Source organism: Apodemus sylvaticus, chromosome 4 (genome assembly GCF_947179515.1).
Source record: "Apodemus sylvaticus chromosome 4, mApoSyl1.1, whole genome shotgun sequence".
Taxonomy (NCBI): domain Eukaryota; kingdom Metazoa; phylum Chordata; class Mammalia; order Rodentia; family Muridae; genus Apodemus; species Apodemus sylvaticus.
The window spans coordinates 67,251,493-67,269,274 of NC_067475.1; the positions used below are offsets into that span (position 1 = coordinate 67,251,493).

Here is a 17,782-nt window from a genome sequence, read left to right on the forward strand (position 1 = left end):
CTTTCTGTTAAAGAAAACCCCAAAGAGTAAATGGAGAAAACGGTCACGGGCTTCCCTGCTATGCCAGCTTGGACCACCTGGGGGCCTCTGGCTCCGGAAAATTCAGCATCAAGTCCTGGCCTTGCTCCCAGAGAAGGATGAGGGTTGGGACGCCTCAGCCCAGAGGGGGGAGGTGCTGGGTTTCCCCGGCACCTGAAGGCGGGAGAGCTGTGAAGGCTCGTGTTTCAGCCGGCTGGCAGTTGCCTGTCTGAAGGCTTCTCTGTGCCCTGGAATTGTACAGAATGTCTCTTGTGGCTTTTTCTCCTCCCTCCTTTTTTCCTGTTGACTCTCCCCATCCAGCTCTATGAATCACAGGACTCCTCGCGAAAGCAACAGATGTTGACTTATACTCCTTTTAAGCCAACGTCAGCTCTCTCCTGTGGAGAGGGGAGCAGGCAGGAAGGTGAGAGTGTGTGTGTGGGGGGTGTTGGAGGGGTGGGGAGGATAACCTTCCTTTTGGAATTGAGAGGGAGGACAAAGGGAATCTGAAAGGAGAGTCAGGAGCAAAATCTTTTGACTCCTGGTAATGGGGAAGATAGGGTCCAAGACAAAGAACCGATGCTGGCTGTGGACCCACAGGGTGGGAAGATGATGTGATTTGGTGCCAGCCCTTCTGGGCTAAGGCAAAGCTTCATCTCTTGCCAGAAGCATCCCCATGGCTCAAAAGTCAAGTCAGGCTGCAGGTCCGGAGACACATGCGGGCAGCGTCTTTTCCCCTTAGAGCTTCCAAGAATCATCTGGATGCGGAGTCTCATGGAGAGGCAGCCAAAGTGGACTTCTGAGCCTTCTGCAGTCACTGCTCCAACTTCTCTTCGCTTTGTTCTGCTTTGGGGATTTTCTTACGGGTAAAGAAGCCAAGCTATAGAGGAAAAGATGCCCGTCACTGCCAGTCGCCCCGACTGGGGCCTTGCCAACAGCCAGCCCTCCAGCGCATCTGAGGGCTTCGCTTTTGCTCTGTTTCCAAAAATGAGATTCAAATTTATTTTATTTGGCTTAGGTTAATTCGGCCATCATTTGTGGACAGAGTCACGGAGAGCTGAACACAGCACCCTGCCCCCATTTCATCTGACTGCAGAGCACAGAGCCTGTCCTTCCCGACAGATCACGATGCTCTACTGCCCTACCGCCCTCGAAAGCTGGGCTTACCTTCCACAGGCAGAAGACAAGGAGAGCAAGGAGGAGCAGTCCTCCCAGGACGCTGCCGAGGAGGATCCACAGGGAGATGAGGGTAGGGAGGGTCTGAATGACCTCCAAGTGGCTCTGAATATCAAGGAGAGTTTATTTTTGTCTGGCTTTGCTTTTGAGGTGGTTTTTTTGTGGGTGTGTTTGTTTGTGTTTGAGGCAGAGTTTCATTTCATGTCCCAGGCCAGCCTTCAACGCATGGCAAGCCTCCATTCTCAGTACCCCAGAACCAGAATTACAGGCACACATCATCACACCTGACTTGTGTTTTATACCTGCCCTTTAACTCAGCCCCACTCAATGCTATAACAAAGCCAGTCCCTAAATAGAATGAAAAACCCCAAACCTCTTTCTAATTAAAAAAAAAAAAAAACAATGAAGAAGCAAAACCCATGGGACTGCCACCTCTGCCTGACGGAACGCTGCCCAATGGGTATAGTTTTGCTCTGAAAAATACCGTTGTGGGACGAGAGAGATGGCCTCATAGTTAAAAGCACTTGTTACTCTTGCAAAAAAAGGTTCTGGGTTTGGTTCCCAGCGCCCACACAGTGGCTCAAAACCATCTTAGCTGGGGCGGGGGGAGGGGGCAGAACTATGAGGTTCTGGTCTCTACTCACGGCACACTTCCTTGCCGGCCATACACTGATACTCGTAGATTTTTAAAACTAAGTTGAAAAAAAAGGGGGGTGGGAAAGGGAAGAAAGGCCACCCTTCACCCTGCACCTCCCACAGCCCCAGCCCTACCTCGCTCCAGCGGGAGGCCTCGTTCAGCAGAAGGACACTGCCCTCCTCCGTCCCTAACTGGAAGGTGCTGACCACTGTCACAGACTTGAACTTGGCCTGTGGAAACAAGCAGTTAGGAAAACCTTTAAACCGAGCTGTCATCTGGCAGTGTCATCTGGCAGTGAGGAGCCCGGTGGGCAGTTACCAGGGCCCTGAAGACCAGAAGATGCTGTTGGAAATGGATGGGGAAAGAGGAAGGTCGTTGGTGTAGGTGTGGAGACCAAGGCAACAATCTTGTTATTCTTCAGGTACCTACTCTTGCCCTTTTGTTTGAAACAGGATCTACCATTGATCTGGCTCTTTGTGTGTGTGTGTGTGTGTGTGTGTGAGAGAGAGAGAGAGAGAGAGAGAGAGAGAGAGAGAGAGTTCTCTCATCAGTTGGCTGGCCTTGAACTCACAGAAATCAACTTTTTTTTCTTTAACTTCATCAAAAAGGTGAGACTAGCGGGGCAAATAAGCTTCTAGGGATGTACCTGAATCGCTCTCCACTCTCCTATGTCACACTGGAATTACAAACACACGTTACACACGTTACTTCATCCAGCTTTCATTGTATGGCCTGGGATCATCCTTTTCCTAAGTCACCCCCCAGGCCCTCTAGTGACTTCTTAACAATTTTTTGCTAATAATAATAATAATGATAATAATGATAATGCTAGTTATGGTGGTACATATCTGTGATCCCAGCACTCAGAAGACAGAATCAGGTCAAGGCTAACTAGAACAACTCACTGAACTCCTGGGGGTCAGGGTAGAGGGGAGAAATGGTTCAGCTAGTAAGAATTTGCTGTTCTCGAGGACCAGAGTTCAATTCCCAGCACCCAGATAACTGCTTGTAACTTTAGCTCCAGGGTACCCAATGCTTTCTTCTGTTCCCTGACAGCACTCACACACATGTGCACATACATACATATAGAGACACATATGCACAAATAAAAATAAATCTTGAAAAAAAATAAAAATAATAAAAATGAAGCCGGACAGTGGTGGCACACACCTGTAATCCCAGCAGTTGGGAGGCAGAGGCAGGTGGATTTCTGAGTTCGAGGCCAGCCTGGTCTACAGAGTGAGTTCCAGGACAGCCAGGGCTACACAGAGAAACCCTGTCTCGAATAATAATAATAATAATAATAATAATAATAATATGCCTGGGGGTGGTCAGTGGTGTCCCAGAGGTCACTGAGGCAATCCCGAGTCACACACAGCTGAATGAAACAGGATGATCAAGAGGGATAGAGTACCAGACTTGGAGAAGAGTTTGTCAGAATTCACTCACCTATGACATACTTATAGCCCAGCGATCTTACAATACTGAAGGTATTCCATGTAAATGTACACTATAACCTCCAGTGTTAAAAGGCCACTTACAATCAAGATGGCATTTCCCTGCTCACTCTGACTTCTGAGTGCCTCTCAGACAGCGACTTCAGTTTGGAGACCCTCACAGTCTAGATCCCTCTCTGAACTGTGCAATCTTACCTTCCACTACCCCATAAAAATCCCATAAGTAATAGCAATTATTGTGTTCATTGTTTGGCAAGAAAAGTATTAAAGACCTGAGTTAGACATGATACATCTTAGGACTAGTCTTTTTGTGTTGACTTAATACAGTCATTCCTCTAACAGGCACTTGATGAAGTGCATGCGCATCTGTGTGTGTGTGTGTGTGTGTGTGTGTGTGTGTGTGTGTACATATGTGTGTATGTGTGGCTGGTTGGTATGGGACTTGCTATGTAGACCAGGTTAGCCACGAACTTTGAACTCATAGAGATCTACCTGCCTCTTGAGTGCTGGGACTAAGGATGTACAACACCACACCTGACTTGGTAAATTATTAAATGTGGGCATTCTATTAGTTGCTCACTACGGTGGTGCTAAGGGACACTAAGTAAAGGGAAATGCCAAGGCGTGGCCGTGTTCTAGTGAGGCCTTGCCTTCTGTCCATCTCGTTTCTTCAGAACAGTTCCACAAGCTAGGTATCACTGTGCTCATTTTAAAGATCATGAAAAGGGGCCGGAGAGATGGCTCAGTGGTTGAGAGCACTGACTGCTTGCTCTTCCAGAGGTCCTGAGTTCAATTCCCAGCAACCACATGGTGCCTTGCAACCATCTGTAATGGGATTCGATGTCCTTTTCTGGTGTGTCTGAAGACAGCTCCAGTGTATACATATACATAAAATAAATAAATCTTTTTTAAATCGTGAAAAGACAAGGTAAGGTGGCTCATTCCTTTAGTTCCAGCACTTGAGAGACAAAAGCAGATAAATCTCTGTAAGTTCAAGGCCAGCCTGGTCCACATCATGAGCTCCAGGACAGCTAGGGCTATATGAAGAGACTCTGTTTCCAAAACAAACAAAAATAACAGGAAAAAAGATTAGAGCAATAAAATGACCTGCAGACAAGCAGAGGGAGGCTGACCTTACACATGAGTTTATGTGCCTCCCGAGCTGTGTTAGCATTTCAGAGAGAAGCCACAAGGAAGAACGGCTTACCCTCCGGAAGAATTCATTGTGAACCAGCCTCAGCAGTCCGACAGAGACCTCGGTCCCCTTTGCCAGCAGTCCAAGGTGACACCTCACCACCTGACACCGAGTGTTGCTCCCATTCTATGAGGACAGAGACAAATCAGGACTCTGGAATGGGAAGATCCCCTCCCACTGACACTGCCCACCCACCTGTCACCAAACAGCAATCTCTACTCGCATTCCTGTCCCAGACACCTTCCTGAGACTCCTACCAGTCTGTTTGTGTGCCAAAGCTCCTCCGGATGCACGGGGGATCCTGGGGGCTCAGTCAGGTTCCGCACTGCGCAGCTTGCCTAGAGGACGATCCAACTTGAAAGACCCTCCTAGACAGGCCGCTCCTATAACCCTTCTAATGCAGAATCCCTTTCCTTCTTCCCAAGCCACATGAGAGAGTGGTCCCAGGAAGAGGAGCCCAGAGAGCAGTGAGTCAACAGATGGGGTGCACTAGTTCAAGATGGCAGGTTCTGCACGCCCTGGCCCAGACTCACATTGCCAGAGATGACTTGAGATAGTGACAGGAAGTAGTTACCCCCATGGGCTACAGCTGGAAGGAGGGCGGAGAGGACGAGACCGCTGACCACATGGCAACCAAGGTTCTGAACCTGGGAGAAGAATTGAAGTCGGGAAGAGTAGAGAGACAGAGGACCCGCTGCATCAGCTCCTTCAGCCAGTCAAATCCAGGAGAGATTCCTCTCTGTCTTTCTCCACACACCCTACCCCTAGGCTGCCAAGACCCCTCCATCTTCTCACCCTAAGAGTGGTTTTGAATTCAGGGCCAGGAGCCACTGGGAGAGTCCTATAAGGATGAACCTCATACCGATGCAGAGTAGACTCACTGTGTAGACACCAAGCCAGGAGGTGTATGGTCAGAGCCATGCCACAGACGCAGGACACGTGATCAGTATACAAACATGGATTCAGGGGAGGCAGGGTCAAGGATAATGAGAGAGGAGGGGATAAGAAGGAAATTAAATATCACACAGGTTTGATTTTAAAAGAACAATGTTTGGCCATAACCCCGTACTTGTTTATCCCAGTTCTAATGCTCAGGACCTGAGATGCTTAAGAGGAAAGGTTGCCTATGAGTGGGAGTGAGGACCAAAGACTGAGGAGCCCAAGGATCGTGTTCCTGGGAAGGCTAAAGCACAAGGAAGGACAGTGAGAGAGCACAATGGATGTCAATCTGTCAACCGAGGTCAGGATGGCCCCGGCCATACCTAGAGAACACGAGGTGTGGCTCGTATCGGACATAGGCGGAGGTCTGCGCTGTATTATCTTGAAGGGTCTCACTCCTCTCCAGGCTACTGCTGCAGGGCCAGGAAGAACGTGTCACATCCCAACCCCTGCTCAGGGACCCTCTCGCTGCTAGAGGAATGAGAGTTGTTTCTTCCAGCCTGTGACTTTCAGCAGAGCAGAGTTCTGAAGGGGGTGGGTAAGGGCTGGGGGAAGTCCCTTGGTTCTCACCTACTGGCAGTCAGCCTCACAATGACCTGGCTCAGGAGGGCCGCACAGCTAAATTCAAACTCTAACAGGAAGCTCGCCTGGAGCCAAAAGACATGGGTGAGGTAATAATAAATCCTTTCTTGTAGAAAAACAAGAGCCCATGCCTTCCCAGAACTTCCATGCCCCGTGGATCCCAGACCTAGCTTTCTCAGCACCTTGTGCTCCTTCTGAAGCCACACTCACCTTGGCCCCAGCCTGGAAGACCGGGTGCCCCACGGTGCAGAGCCGGGTGTGGGGGGAAGGGACGGCGCACTCCACCTTCACTGATTTGGCTTTCTGAAGGCAGAGGGATGGAAGTGTAAGTTAGAGCTGGGGCTGGAGCCACACTTCCGCCCACACTCTCCACACAGAGCCTTTCTCCACAGCACCCCAGAGCTGATGTCCTGGGCTCCCTCCTTCTTTCTTCCTTCGCCTCAGTGCACCCTCCAGGGTACCTGAGGGCTAAGACTGGCCAGGTGGAGGTTTCTTGAGAAGCTAAGACTCAGGCTGGTGTTGTAGGCATTCTCCTTCCGGTTCTCCAGGGTCACTGACACCAGCACTTTCTGCCGGCCACCTTGAACCACAAATGGGGACTTCCTAAGAGTTGAGACAAAGCAAAGACTAAGAGGCAAAGGAGAATCGAAAGTCTCATTTCCAATATGGTAGCGCATGCTTCTAATCCCAGCACGTGGAAGGCAGGTGAATTTCTGCAAGGTCGAGGCCAGATTGGCCCAAATAGCGAGCTCCAGGCCAGCAGGGTTACACAGGGAGAACCTGCTCTCCACCAAAACAGAACAAAGCTAACAAGCAAACAAACCCTCTCTAGCTCCCCTGAGTCCCTTCTGGTTTGCCTAGTCCACCTCCATCTAACCTGGAGCCTCTGATGTCCATGTCAGCTTGAAGCACCAGGTCTGGGATACATTCATTGTCAGGGCCACAGTCCTTTGAGAAGGGGATCTAAAAGAGAGTTAGGGTCTGAGAGGAAGCAATGTAGGAAGGACTGGGATGTTTTGCTCCTCAGAGCCTGAATCAGATTTCACCATTTATATGTGCTCTCCCCTTGCTCTTCAAGTCACTAGGAGGGCAGCACTGAGCCCCCCGGATGGAGCAGGGCACTAGGAGGGCAGCACTGAGCCCCCCCGGATGGAGCAGGGCACTAGGAGGGCAGCACTGAGCCCCCAGATGGAGCAGGGCACTTGGAGGGCAGCACTGAGCCCCCGGATGGAGCAGGGCACTAGGAGGGCAGCACTGAGCCCCCGGATGGAGCAGGGCACTAGGAGGGCAGCACTGAGCCCCCGGATGGAGCAGGGCACTGCTAACCAACTTCCGTATAGACGTAGAGGATCCCTCAGCGAGCACAGGCCCTGGCTTCGTGGTATTGTCCAAAGCAAAAGTCACAGTCAAGGCCACTGGCCGGAGGTAATCTGATGTATCCTGAGGGAAACAGAATGAAGGGCAAGTTATGGGGAACCAGGATTGGAAGAGAAGCCAGGCCTCTGCAGAATATGTCGTGTGATTATCTAGGCCCTGGGCACCATCCAAGGTTTTCACAGTACTATGGAATATAATTCAGATACAACTCCTATGAAATAGTTATCAGATTAGCAAGGGTACTAAGAGGTGGTATCACATATTGACCCCCAAATTTGAATGGTCTCCCTCTCTCTGTTTCCATTTTATCGCCGATCTGGTTGGAACAACACAAAGCGGTTCCCACCCCATCCTCACCAGTGCATGGAAGTGCAGCTGTTCACAAGTGACCTTCCCAACGCTGAGGCGGAGCTGCCGAGGGGACAGCTGCTGGCCAGAGCCATCGAAAGCTGCACGCGCCCCAGTGGTCCACTCATCCAGAGAGGCTGAGAACCGTATGTCTGAATGGGAGAGGCAGGCGTGAGCGCGGAGGCAGATGCGAGACACCAAGGAGGGCCAGGGCTTGAGGGTTGTCTTGGATACGATGTGATGTAACCACTCACGGAATCTGCGGTCCCAACGCCCAGGGGTTTGAGACGTCGCTCGGAAGCAAAGGGCTGCGGTCAGACAGGCTGCTCCCTGGCCTCGTCGCTTGCAGTCCTTCCGAACCACGCTGATGTGCGGAGGCTTCACATCCAGGCTTGGGATCAGTTGGATAACGGGCTGGGAGCTGGGAAGAAGGTGGACAAGACATTCTAAAAGATGCAGGTCCCCCTTAAAGGACAACCGTAGCCTGGGGGTGGAGCTCAGTGGCAGAGCCCCGGAAGATCTGGGCCTGCACCTCAGAACCAGAAGGAAAGGAAAGACAAGACTGGCAACCTTGGCACTTGCCTCCATGTGATTGAGCTAATATATATATATATATATACATATATATGTATATATATATATATATATATGATAGATAGATGATAGATAGATAGATGATAGATAGATAGAGAGATAGACAGACAGACAGACAGACAGATAGATAGATAGATAGATAGATAGAGATAAATAAATAAATGGTCTGAATGTGTCACTCCTCCCAGAAGCCTATGACAGAATCATATATAATACACTCAATTCAATAAACACTATTGTCAGACTGGAGAGACAACTCAGCAGTTAAAACCATTGGCTGCTCTTCCAGAGGTTTGATTCTCAACACCCACATGTAAACTCAAGGCCAGTGGTAAAACTCCCAGTTCCAGTTCTGGGGGATCTGATGCTTTCTTCTGGCCTCCCCAGATACTGCACACACACACACACACACACACACACACACACACAGTACATAGACACACAGGCAAGACACCTATACACATAAAATAAAGATGAATAAGCACTGTAAGAAGCTTTATGTAGACGACCTCATTTGACATTTACAGTAAGCCAGTAAGATAGTGGCAATTACTTCCATTCTGTGAACTAGGCATTTAGGCGTCAGATTAGCTGACCAGGAAAGCCAAATCTGTGACTTTGCGCTTATAAGCTGTGCCATGCTGTCCAGGGCTACCTGAGCTGGACTCCTCACCTGAGCAAAACGGCTGCCCCATGGGCACCCACAGCAACATCCACAAGTTCATCTCCGTCCAGATCTAACCGGCCATCCACGCTTCGGCCAAAGTATCGGAGGGCCTGTGGCATGGAGGCCGCAGCAATCCTCTGGGGAGAAGAGAAGAAGACTGAGGAGGGGCCACACCCGCTTTCCTTTCCTTCTGTCAGCTTCTTTCTAACATTCCCATCTGTCAGGAGAATAAGAACGTTTTGCCTATCTCAGGAATCCCTCCTCCACTACCTCATTTTTCAACCAATGAATCCAAGCCCTTGTTGGTGGGAGTCTTAAGCCCAGTGCATGATAAACAGGTCAAGAACATAATACCCCTCCCATCTCCCCTCCATGTGCCCCTCCCTTCCCTTTCCCCCTCCTACCACAGCGTCCCATTTTTCAGTTGTTCCTTTATATGTTGTTTTGGAGACAGCATCTTACTACATAGTCCGGGCTAGCCTGGAACTCACTAGGTCGTCCAGGTTGGCCTGGACCTCACAAAGATCCACCTTCTGGGAATGAAAGGCCTGTGCCACACCACACAGTTTCTTATGCCAGCACTGCTGACCTGGGAAGGATGTGGCCTGATTCCCGTCTGGGTTCCATGATACAGGTACAATGCCCCCTGGTGTCCGTCCTCCAGGGGCGCCCCCACTGCTACATCAGTGAAACCGTCATGGTTCAGATCAGGAAGAGCAGCCATGGCAAAGCCAAACCGGGAATCCTGGGAGAGCGCTGGCTGAAGGGTTCCGTGAAGCATCAGCAAATTTTGCTTGTAATGGAGAAGAGATAAAAGGCATTGCTTCTCTGGTGACCTTTGCCCCGCAGCAAGCTCTCAAACACGTGTGTCTCCCTCCTCCCTTCCTTCCACCATCACCCACACACATCTTATGGAGGTCTCACTGATCCTTACCTGGCCCACCATGTACACATAAACACGCCCAGTCTCCTTGTTCTGGGGACCCAGGAACATAGGAGCCGCCACGAGCAGGATGTCAGTTATTCCGTCCGTGTCTGTATCCAACGGGCAGAGCTCGCTGCCAAAGTACGCGCCGATCTGGGCATGGCGGATGGTGAGGATCCAAGAGAAAAGGGAAGATGATTGTGACCAGCAGGACTCAGCAGGAAGCATTTTCCAGTCTGCCAATCTGGACCTTACATCCTTGACTGACTGCCTACCCAGAACTCAGCAGGGCTTTCCAGCCTCGCCCTTTCCCTTCTTGTCTCCTGGAAGTCTGTGAGGGGCCGGCGGGAAAGCCCAAGGGTCCCACCCTTCCTTGATATCATACCTGATCCCCCTGGAGGCTCTGGGCAACCCTCACAACCCCATCTTTCTTTAGCTGGAAGGCGATAACTTTTCCTCGATGTTTAAACCTCGGTGCCCCCGAGAGGAAGAGGCGGCGCCCACCCGGCAGAAGCATGGAGGAAACAGAGTAACCTAAAGTGAGGAGGTGGTGATGTAAAAGGAACAAGATGAGGTCAGAGAGGAGGGTTTGCTGACGGCATAAGGCAAGGTTTGCAGAGATTTAAGGTTTAAATAGAGCTAAGAGTTAAGAGGAAGTACCTCACAGCCCCTTAGCGGATCTCCCCAACTCTCCCAGGTCCCTGCACCTCTCTGTGACTCACCTAGGTAGGCTGCGTGGTTCTGCAGTGCAGGGGGAAACTCATCTTCCAGGGCAGTTTGTGGTGGGAAAAGGCGGCGACCTTCTTCAAGCCACAGCACAGAGCCCCCCCAGTCATAGGCCCCCACCATCCCAAAGAGAATCCCATCCTGACGGGGAGAAACAAAATGTGGGCACTGTGAGAAGACAGCGGGGACTAGGAGGAAAAAGAACTTTGCAGAGGTGAGATGCTCACTACAGGTACACTGTGGTCAGAAAGGCGTGGATGATCAGGATGTGGGCTAGTTAAAGGAGAAATCTGGAAGGGCTTTGGGGCTGAAGTCACCAGAGTTAGGAGTAGGGGAGGATTATGAAGAAATGGAGAGGTAGGGGCACTGCAGAGGGTCAGGGTCTGTCCAACCTGCAGCCGGTGGATAGAGAAGCCGATCTCAGACATTTCTAGCCCGAAGGAGCTTTCATTCTCTCCACGGGACCCTTGGGCATGAGAAATTTGCAAGGCGCTATCAGGGGAGCTCGCTCTACTGAACTCACTCTAGAAGGCCCCAACCCAGACTTCCGCTTCATCAGGATACTCATTACCTTCAAGACCGAAAATCCGGTCTCCCAGCGCATCCACAATGTCTGTCAGTGCAGCCTCATCCGTGACATTGAAGAAGAAGCGCTCATCTGGATCACTAGCAATAGCTCTGATTTCCCGAAGAAAAGAGCTGGGGTCTCTCTGTCGCCGGAGATAGTGACCAAGGACCTGGGTTCAAGATGGGGTCCATTAGCTGTGTGACGTAAGGTGTTAGAGCTGATAGAACACAGCCAACTAAATAAAGGCAAGGGAGGGAGTTAACAACTGAAGTCCAGGCAGTGGCTAACACTAATGCTCCTACTTTGAGATCAGTAAGTCTTTCTTCCTCAATCTTTCTAGATTCAGAGTCAATTCTTGGTCTGGAAAGATGACTCAGTGGTTAAAGTGCTTGTGGTACACGCCTGACAACCTGAGTTCAGATGCCCAGAGCCTTATGACATTCTGGACACAGTAGCACAAGCTTATCTGGAATCCCAGCATGCCCCAAAACAAGAGACAGGAGGCTGAGACAGAAGACCTGCCCAAGTCTTATGGGTCAGCTGCGTCTGGCTCATTGTAGCCGCAGTGAACAAGATATCCAGTCAGTCTTGAACACGATGGAAGATGAGGACCAACATCTGAGGTTGTTCTCTGACCGGCATATACACACCATGGTATGTGCACAGAGGTGCATGCACACACAGAGGCGCACGCACACACACACACTCATGTATACAAACACCCCACACACACACACATTATACAAATGCACACAAAACAACTGGACTTAATCAAGGCTCACCGCAATCCCGTAACGTGTTACTCTGCCAGCCTCACAGGCCTTTAGTGCTGCTGGCAGCTCCTCTCCATCGTGGGACTCTCCGTCAGTGACAACTACCAGCAGCCTAGCGGCCTCTGGTCTGCCTCCCCGGGACTGACTGAAGCCTTCTGTGCTAAGAAGAGAAATAAAAGAATGATATATGGTCACACAGGCATGCACACACACAGGCATGCACACACACAGGCATGCACACATGTGCATGCACGCATGTACAGCACATTTAGCACTGTCAGCAGTTCAGATGTGGTCAAATGTCTTTTACACCACTCCCCAACAGTGTCTAGCATGCAAACTGGCACAGACTGTTTGGATGGCACGGAACATATAGAATAATCCCTCAGCAGTGTAAATATGCACAAGCTTGATTCATTCATAGATTCATTCAGCAAACGTTGCACTTGGGTTGACAAGATCAAGGAAATGGAGAATAGAGACTAGTCAGGTCCGGTAGTCTCCCCAGAGGTTTAGAGTCATGTTTGTAAAGAAGGCTAGGACTTGAGTGGTTGAGAAGCTAAGAATCCGAATGGACACAGAAGTAGAAGAAGAGAGAAGGAGTTCTGTGTGCAGAAACAAAGCAGACAGGAGAATACACCCACAGACACTGTAAAATGCAAATAGAGTAAGAGAGTGCAGTGACAGCCAACCTGGCCTTCCTCCGTGAGCTTCTGCCATGCAGATAAAGATAAGCACGCAGAGCATCTTGGGATGTATACGGGACACCCCGAACCCTCTCTATCGCCCTGCTGACCCTTCCTCCTCCCTCGCCCAACCCTTCGCCACGCCTCACCACGCCACCATTATTGCTTGGGCGGTTCTCGTCTCTCGCCCCTCCCTTCGACTGAGGTTCCTCGCTGCTCTCACGACTTCTTCCTTTGTTCGGAAGTCTCCCAGGGACCACTCATGCACAGGGCTCTCCCCGTACTGTACCAGTCCTACCTGAGGACAACAGACCGTGTGCCCGCGTGGGATGGATGTAGAGCGTGGGGATGATGGAGCGCAAAGGATGGAGGGGGAGTGAACGGGCGTGTCCACCTTGCAGCCCGTGGGCCTGGAGCTACTACACACAGCAGAGGAAAGCTATGAGTGTGGCCCCTACACAATCATAAACCTACTTCAAACATTACGAAATTTAGGCGACTTTTTGCAATTTTTTTCTTAATTGCACAGATCTTGAACATGAGTTCTGTAGAAGACAATGACCTGGGGTGATGTTAAGAGGTTGGACATGGGGGCTGGAGAGATGGCTCAGTGGTTAAGAGCACTGACTGAGCCGGGTGGTGGTGGCACATGCCTGTAATCCCAGCACTCTGGGAGGCAGAGGCAGGTGGATTTCTGAGTTCGAGGCCAGCCTGGTCTACAGAGTGAGTTCCAGGACAACCAGGGCTATACAGAGAAACCCTGTCTTGAAAAAAAACAAATCCAAAAAAACAAAACAAAAACAAACAAACAAACAACAAAAAAAGCACTGACTGCTCTTCCAAAGGTTCAAAGTTCAAATCCCAGCAACCACATGGTAGCTCACAACCATCCGAAATGAGATCTGACACCCTCTTCTAGGGTGTCTGAAGACAATTTCAGTGTACTTAGAAATACAATAAATAAATAAAATTTTAAAAAAAAGAAAGAGATTGGGCATGGCCGCTTGCCCTGAAGGATCTGTAAGTATTTACCTCCTCCAATCCCATCCACGTATCTTTCTCTTACCTGTATCTGCTCCGGATCGATAAACAGTCTTCCTACCAGCCTCCGAAGGAAAGTCTGAACTTCTGACCAGGGATAGATACTATTGGAGCCATCCAAAACAATGACGACATCCATGTATGTAGGACAGCCTAGAAGAGGGCATAGTGATGGGAAGCAGACACGGAAGGATGCAGGGCGGAGTCACAAGGGGAAATCCCAGGAGGATGCGCAGTGTACGGTACTCACTGGCACTTACATGGAAAGCACTAGGCCAGGTCCCCAGTGTAGACATGAAAGAATGTAAAGAATGAAGTATGCACGAGCCAGAGACCTACCACTACTCTGTGCTAGGAAGACGGAGAGAGCCTCACTCTTGTTTGTGTTTGTGGGGGAGGGGCAGGAATTGAACAAGGCCTCCGCTCATGCCCTACCAGGGTGCCCTGAAGGGGCGCAGCAGTGCATGTCTATTATCCCACTGCTACAGACTGAGAAGCTGAGGCAAGCACATTCCAAGTTCCAGGGCAGCCTGGGCTACATAAGACTATCTCACAAGGCAGCAGATAAGAAAGTCGATGAAAGGCATGAGGGGAGAACCCAAGAACTGAGGGCTCACTTGGCATCTATAAGACCCACACAAATAAGATATTGTGAGAAAATACTCTGGGGTAGAAAACATTGTAAACAAAGGGAAATCAGGGTCCAAAGATAAATGGCACACAGAACAACAATAATGTAAATGGGGGACAGGCTGTGCGCGGGATAAGCTGGGTTAAGTTGGTAAAACCAGATCCTGGTGTCTCGAGGCTCTCCTAAGGAGACTGAATTCTAATCTGTTAGCAAACAGGAGACTCTTCTGCAAGCACACTTGGGAATGATGAGGACAGCGTGCAGACACCAAGTCTTTTGTCCTGTTTTGCCCACCCAGCACCCCCATCTGGGAACTGAGCTCTCTGGTCCTCCCACTGGCTCACGTTGGGCCGTGGGTGCCAGGCTTCCCTGGGGCCGGAATGAAGCATCCACGCGGGCACAAATTCCAGAACTGAAGACAGAGCTGCCGCAGGCACGAGACCAGAGGGGGGCACAGGCCTGGGTGGATAGGGAAAATAGTTATTCCCAGGCTTGAGAGGGGCTGCTCAGAACATACCCCTAGTTAAAAAAGAGGCGAGGCGGAGAGACCACTCCGTGAGGTACCCTGTCTTGCACTTTAGAGTTTTGACTTCCTTGTCTCCTCTATACAGACTAATTTCTCTTACCACAATGCTCTTTCCGTTGTTGTTGTTTGGTTAGTTTTGGGTTTGGGTTTTTCAAAACAGGATTTTGCTGCATAGCACTACCTGTCCTGGAACTCACTCTGTTGATCAGGCCTGACTACGTCCAGAGCACTGGGATTAAAGGCAGTGTCGCCACTGCCCAGATACCGTAATGCTTTCTTCCCTGCTATGAACCTTCTGAGGGCCTTCTTTTAGCTCACCATGAATCCCCCGTCAGCATCTGTCTCTAGAAGAGACATCCCCAGGTGCATATTCACAGCGGGCTGAGAGGAATTCCCCAGTTGATAGTCACCTGGTTGGAGGAGGGTAGAAGAAAATGAAGTCATGGGGTCATAGTTTGGGTGCTTTAGGTCAGGGTCGTTTGGGAAGAAAATGAAAAAGAATCTAAGTTATGGGGGCAAAGAAGCCGATGTCCAAGGAGTCAGAGTGACCAGATGTCAAGCTCAGGGATTAGAGGGCAAAGTCAGGCTTCTTCTTACCCAGGTGGCCTTTGGTACACGGAGCACTGTGGAATCCCCCTATAGAGCAGCGATAAACATCCCCCCTCCGGTCACCTGAAGGCCCGTCCCAGGGGGCGCCCACCAGCATCCTGGAAGGAGAATATGGATATGAAGATCCGGTGAGCATGGTCCTTAGTGTAGGAAGACGGAGAGGGAGAGTGTGTGCGATGTCTCCCGTTTGTCAGTGCAATCACAGTCCCAATCCCATCTCCGTTTTCCCTCTCACCATCGCTGTCCGCCCCCAACATGCTGTAAGACACTGTATCCAAATTCAGCCTCTGGTGGCCCTGTGAAGAGGCGTGGGTGCCGCTCATCCAGATTAAAGGAGGAGCAGAGACCTGAGCGGGGAGGGTCATAATTAGCATCCACCAATCAGTTAATGAGGGACTGGAAGACACAGTGGGAGACAAGACAGGAAGGGACGTTTCTGTCTCAGCTCTCCTGGTCTTGTCAATGTCATATACTAGAGCCCCAGGCGGGACGATTGGATGATTCTCTTCCTGTGGGGTGGGATGAGGGTCCTAAGGCCCTCTGCATTACTGAAGCACAGCTGGATTTCCATTCTCATTCCTGAAATCTCATTCACAGACACATCTGGAAGGGTCAAGTTACTCCCTCCGCATCGGTCCTCCTACACATTCTCCTCTCTAAGCCATGAGAGTGGAAAGAGGGAGATGCTCTTTCTGAAGATGCAGAATCACCACCCCTTCCAAATTCTTCCCAAAGCCAGGTCCATGGGGAGAAGGGGAAAGCAGGGAGCTGCCTGCCTGGGTGTCTCCTTTTCCTGTTTCTTCTTGACATTATAACACTTGCACTTTCTTCAGGGTCGAGGGCGCTGTCTCCTTCCCACCCTGCCAACCTCAGCAGTAATTAAGTGGGTGGAACCATTGGCCTGCCCACACACAGTTTGCCATCTATCCGTTAAGGGTCTTACCACCCCCAAGATTCCCCACACAATCTGCTCCTGATCCCATCCACCTTACAAATACCCATTGACTACTCCTGTAGTTTCCTCAAACTTTAGCCCACACCTGGGGTCCCCAACTGTGCCCTGCTGATTCCTTTCTCCTGACCCCAATTCCCATAAAATCAGAGCTGTTATTTTAGGAAACAAAGATTATAGGGCACTAGCAGGGAAAAGTTCCAAGCCTCTGTCCCTCCCATGATTCTCTTCTTCACTGTCTTGCTCTTTGCATCCAAGCAACCCTCCATCCCCCAATATCTAACTCCAACTCACACCGCACTCCCTTTCAGAACGGTATTTTATATGTGAGCCTTTTTTCATCCAGGAAAAAAGGGCAGGGCCCTTCATTGGCAGGGCTATGAGACCAGGAACTGTAGCTCAGTCGTTAGGCGAACCCAGATTTCTGACCACATAGTAAGGCAATTATGCCTCAGACACCAAGGAGTACCAATGGCAGGGAGAAGCGGGAATCAGACCAGCCAAATGGGAAATGGGAGACATGCCTCTTTTCTGTACCCTCATGTCTATGTAGTTTAGGACAAAGGTTTTAGGTAACTAGGTACAAAGGTTTAGATACTTAGATACAAGCCAGAGGGAGTTTTAGCCCCTGCCATTTGGGTGTGTAAGAATATGAGCACACACGAAACAGCATCAATATTAACTTCTGACCCAAGCGCCCAACGAATCTTAGCCATAATGGTCCCAATTCTAAACAATCCACGGATCTTCCATCCCCACCAGAAACCAAGTTCTTGTCCCTCACCTGTGAGCAACACCAGGAAGAACAGGTGAGGGATGGAGAGAGGCGCCATGGCTGCTTGTCAGTCCGGTCGGAGAAGCTGTGAGTCGCTCTGTCTGTCCCTCTCCTTTGAGTCGCTCTGTCCCTCTCCTTTGCTGTTTTCGTTACTTTCCCTCCTATCCTGCCCCCTCCCACTGGCGGCTAAAAATAAAGTTGGACGGAATGGGAGTGGTGGTGGAAGGAGCAGCGGGAGCCCCAGACGGGAGCACAGAGCAGGCTCAGTCCGGCTCTATACCTTGGTGCTGCCCCCTGGAGGCCTCACCTAATATTCGAAGAGAACACAAATTTTGACCCTTTCTGAGGCTACTTTTATGCATGTTTTATTTGTTCAATGATTTCCTCCAGTTTGGAACAGAAAATAAGATTCAGAGACAATATTTGTTTTGCCTTATTAATATTTCTTTATTTTATATTTATTTATTTATTTACTTATGTAAGTACACTGTAGCTGTCTTCAGCTGCCCCAGAAGAGGGTATCAGATCCCATTACATATGGTTGTGAGCCACCCTGTGGTTGCTAGGATTTGAACTCAGG

At 50.2% G+C, this 17,782-nt stretch overlaps 1 protein-coding gene across 2 annotated transcripts; it reads right to left on the reverse strand.

Moving 5' to 3' along the window:
- Nucleotides 1-758: 758 nt before the first annotated feature.
- On the reverse strand, nt 759-17,260 carry Itga10 (integrin subunit alpha 10). Of its 2 annotated transcripts, XM_052178581.1 has the most exons (30): nt 17,212-17,260; nt 15,711-15,822; nt 15,464-15,573; nt 15,185-15,276; nt 14,685-14,799; nt 13,735-13,862; nt 12,818-12,966; nt 11,992-12,142; nt 11,213-11,378; nt 11,034-11,107; nt 10,638-10,782; nt 10,301-10,449; nt 9,925-10,068; nt 9,580-9,783; nt 8,997-9,127; nt 7,984-8,150; nt 7,739-7,881; nt 7,331-7,444; nt 6,882-6,967; nt 6,466-6,607; nt 6,215-6,307; nt 5,993-6,069; nt 5,746-5,835; nt 5,279-5,363; nt 5,017-5,130; nt 4,741-4,821; nt 4,496-4,609; nt 1,966-2,061; nt 1,186-1,299; nt 759-898 (listed from the first exon to the last, which is right to left on the reverse strand). In XM_052178581.1, the coding sequence occupies exons 1-30, from the start codon at nt 17,258-17,260 to the stop codon at nt 833-835; spliced, it is 3,501 nt and encodes a 1,166-aa protein (XP_052034541.1). In that variant the 3' UTR covers nt 759-832. The 2 variants fall into 2 exon arrangements, with proteins under 2 accessions (XP_052034541.1, XP_052034542.1); XM_052178582.1 differs by lacking the exons at nt 14,685-14,799; nt 15,185-15,276; nt 15,464-15,573; nt 17,212-17,260 and having other exon boundaries at nt 15,711-15,798.
- Nucleotides 17,261-17,782: the final 522 nt, after the last annotated feature.

Coding starts and splice junctions, on each gene's coding strand:
- Itga10 (XM_052178581.1), bottom strand. CDS start 17,260: ATGGCGCCTCTCTCCATCCCTCACCTGTTCTTCCTGGTGTTGCTCACA. Junction 14,800..15,184: donor ATGCTGACGGGGGATTCATG/GTGAGCTAAAAG, acceptor CTATCCACCCAG/GCCTGTGCCCCCCTCTGGTC. Junction 10,783..11,033: donor TCTCTATCCACCGGCTGCAG/GTTGGACAGACC, acceptor TCTCCCCGTCAG/GATGGGATTCTCTTTGGGAT.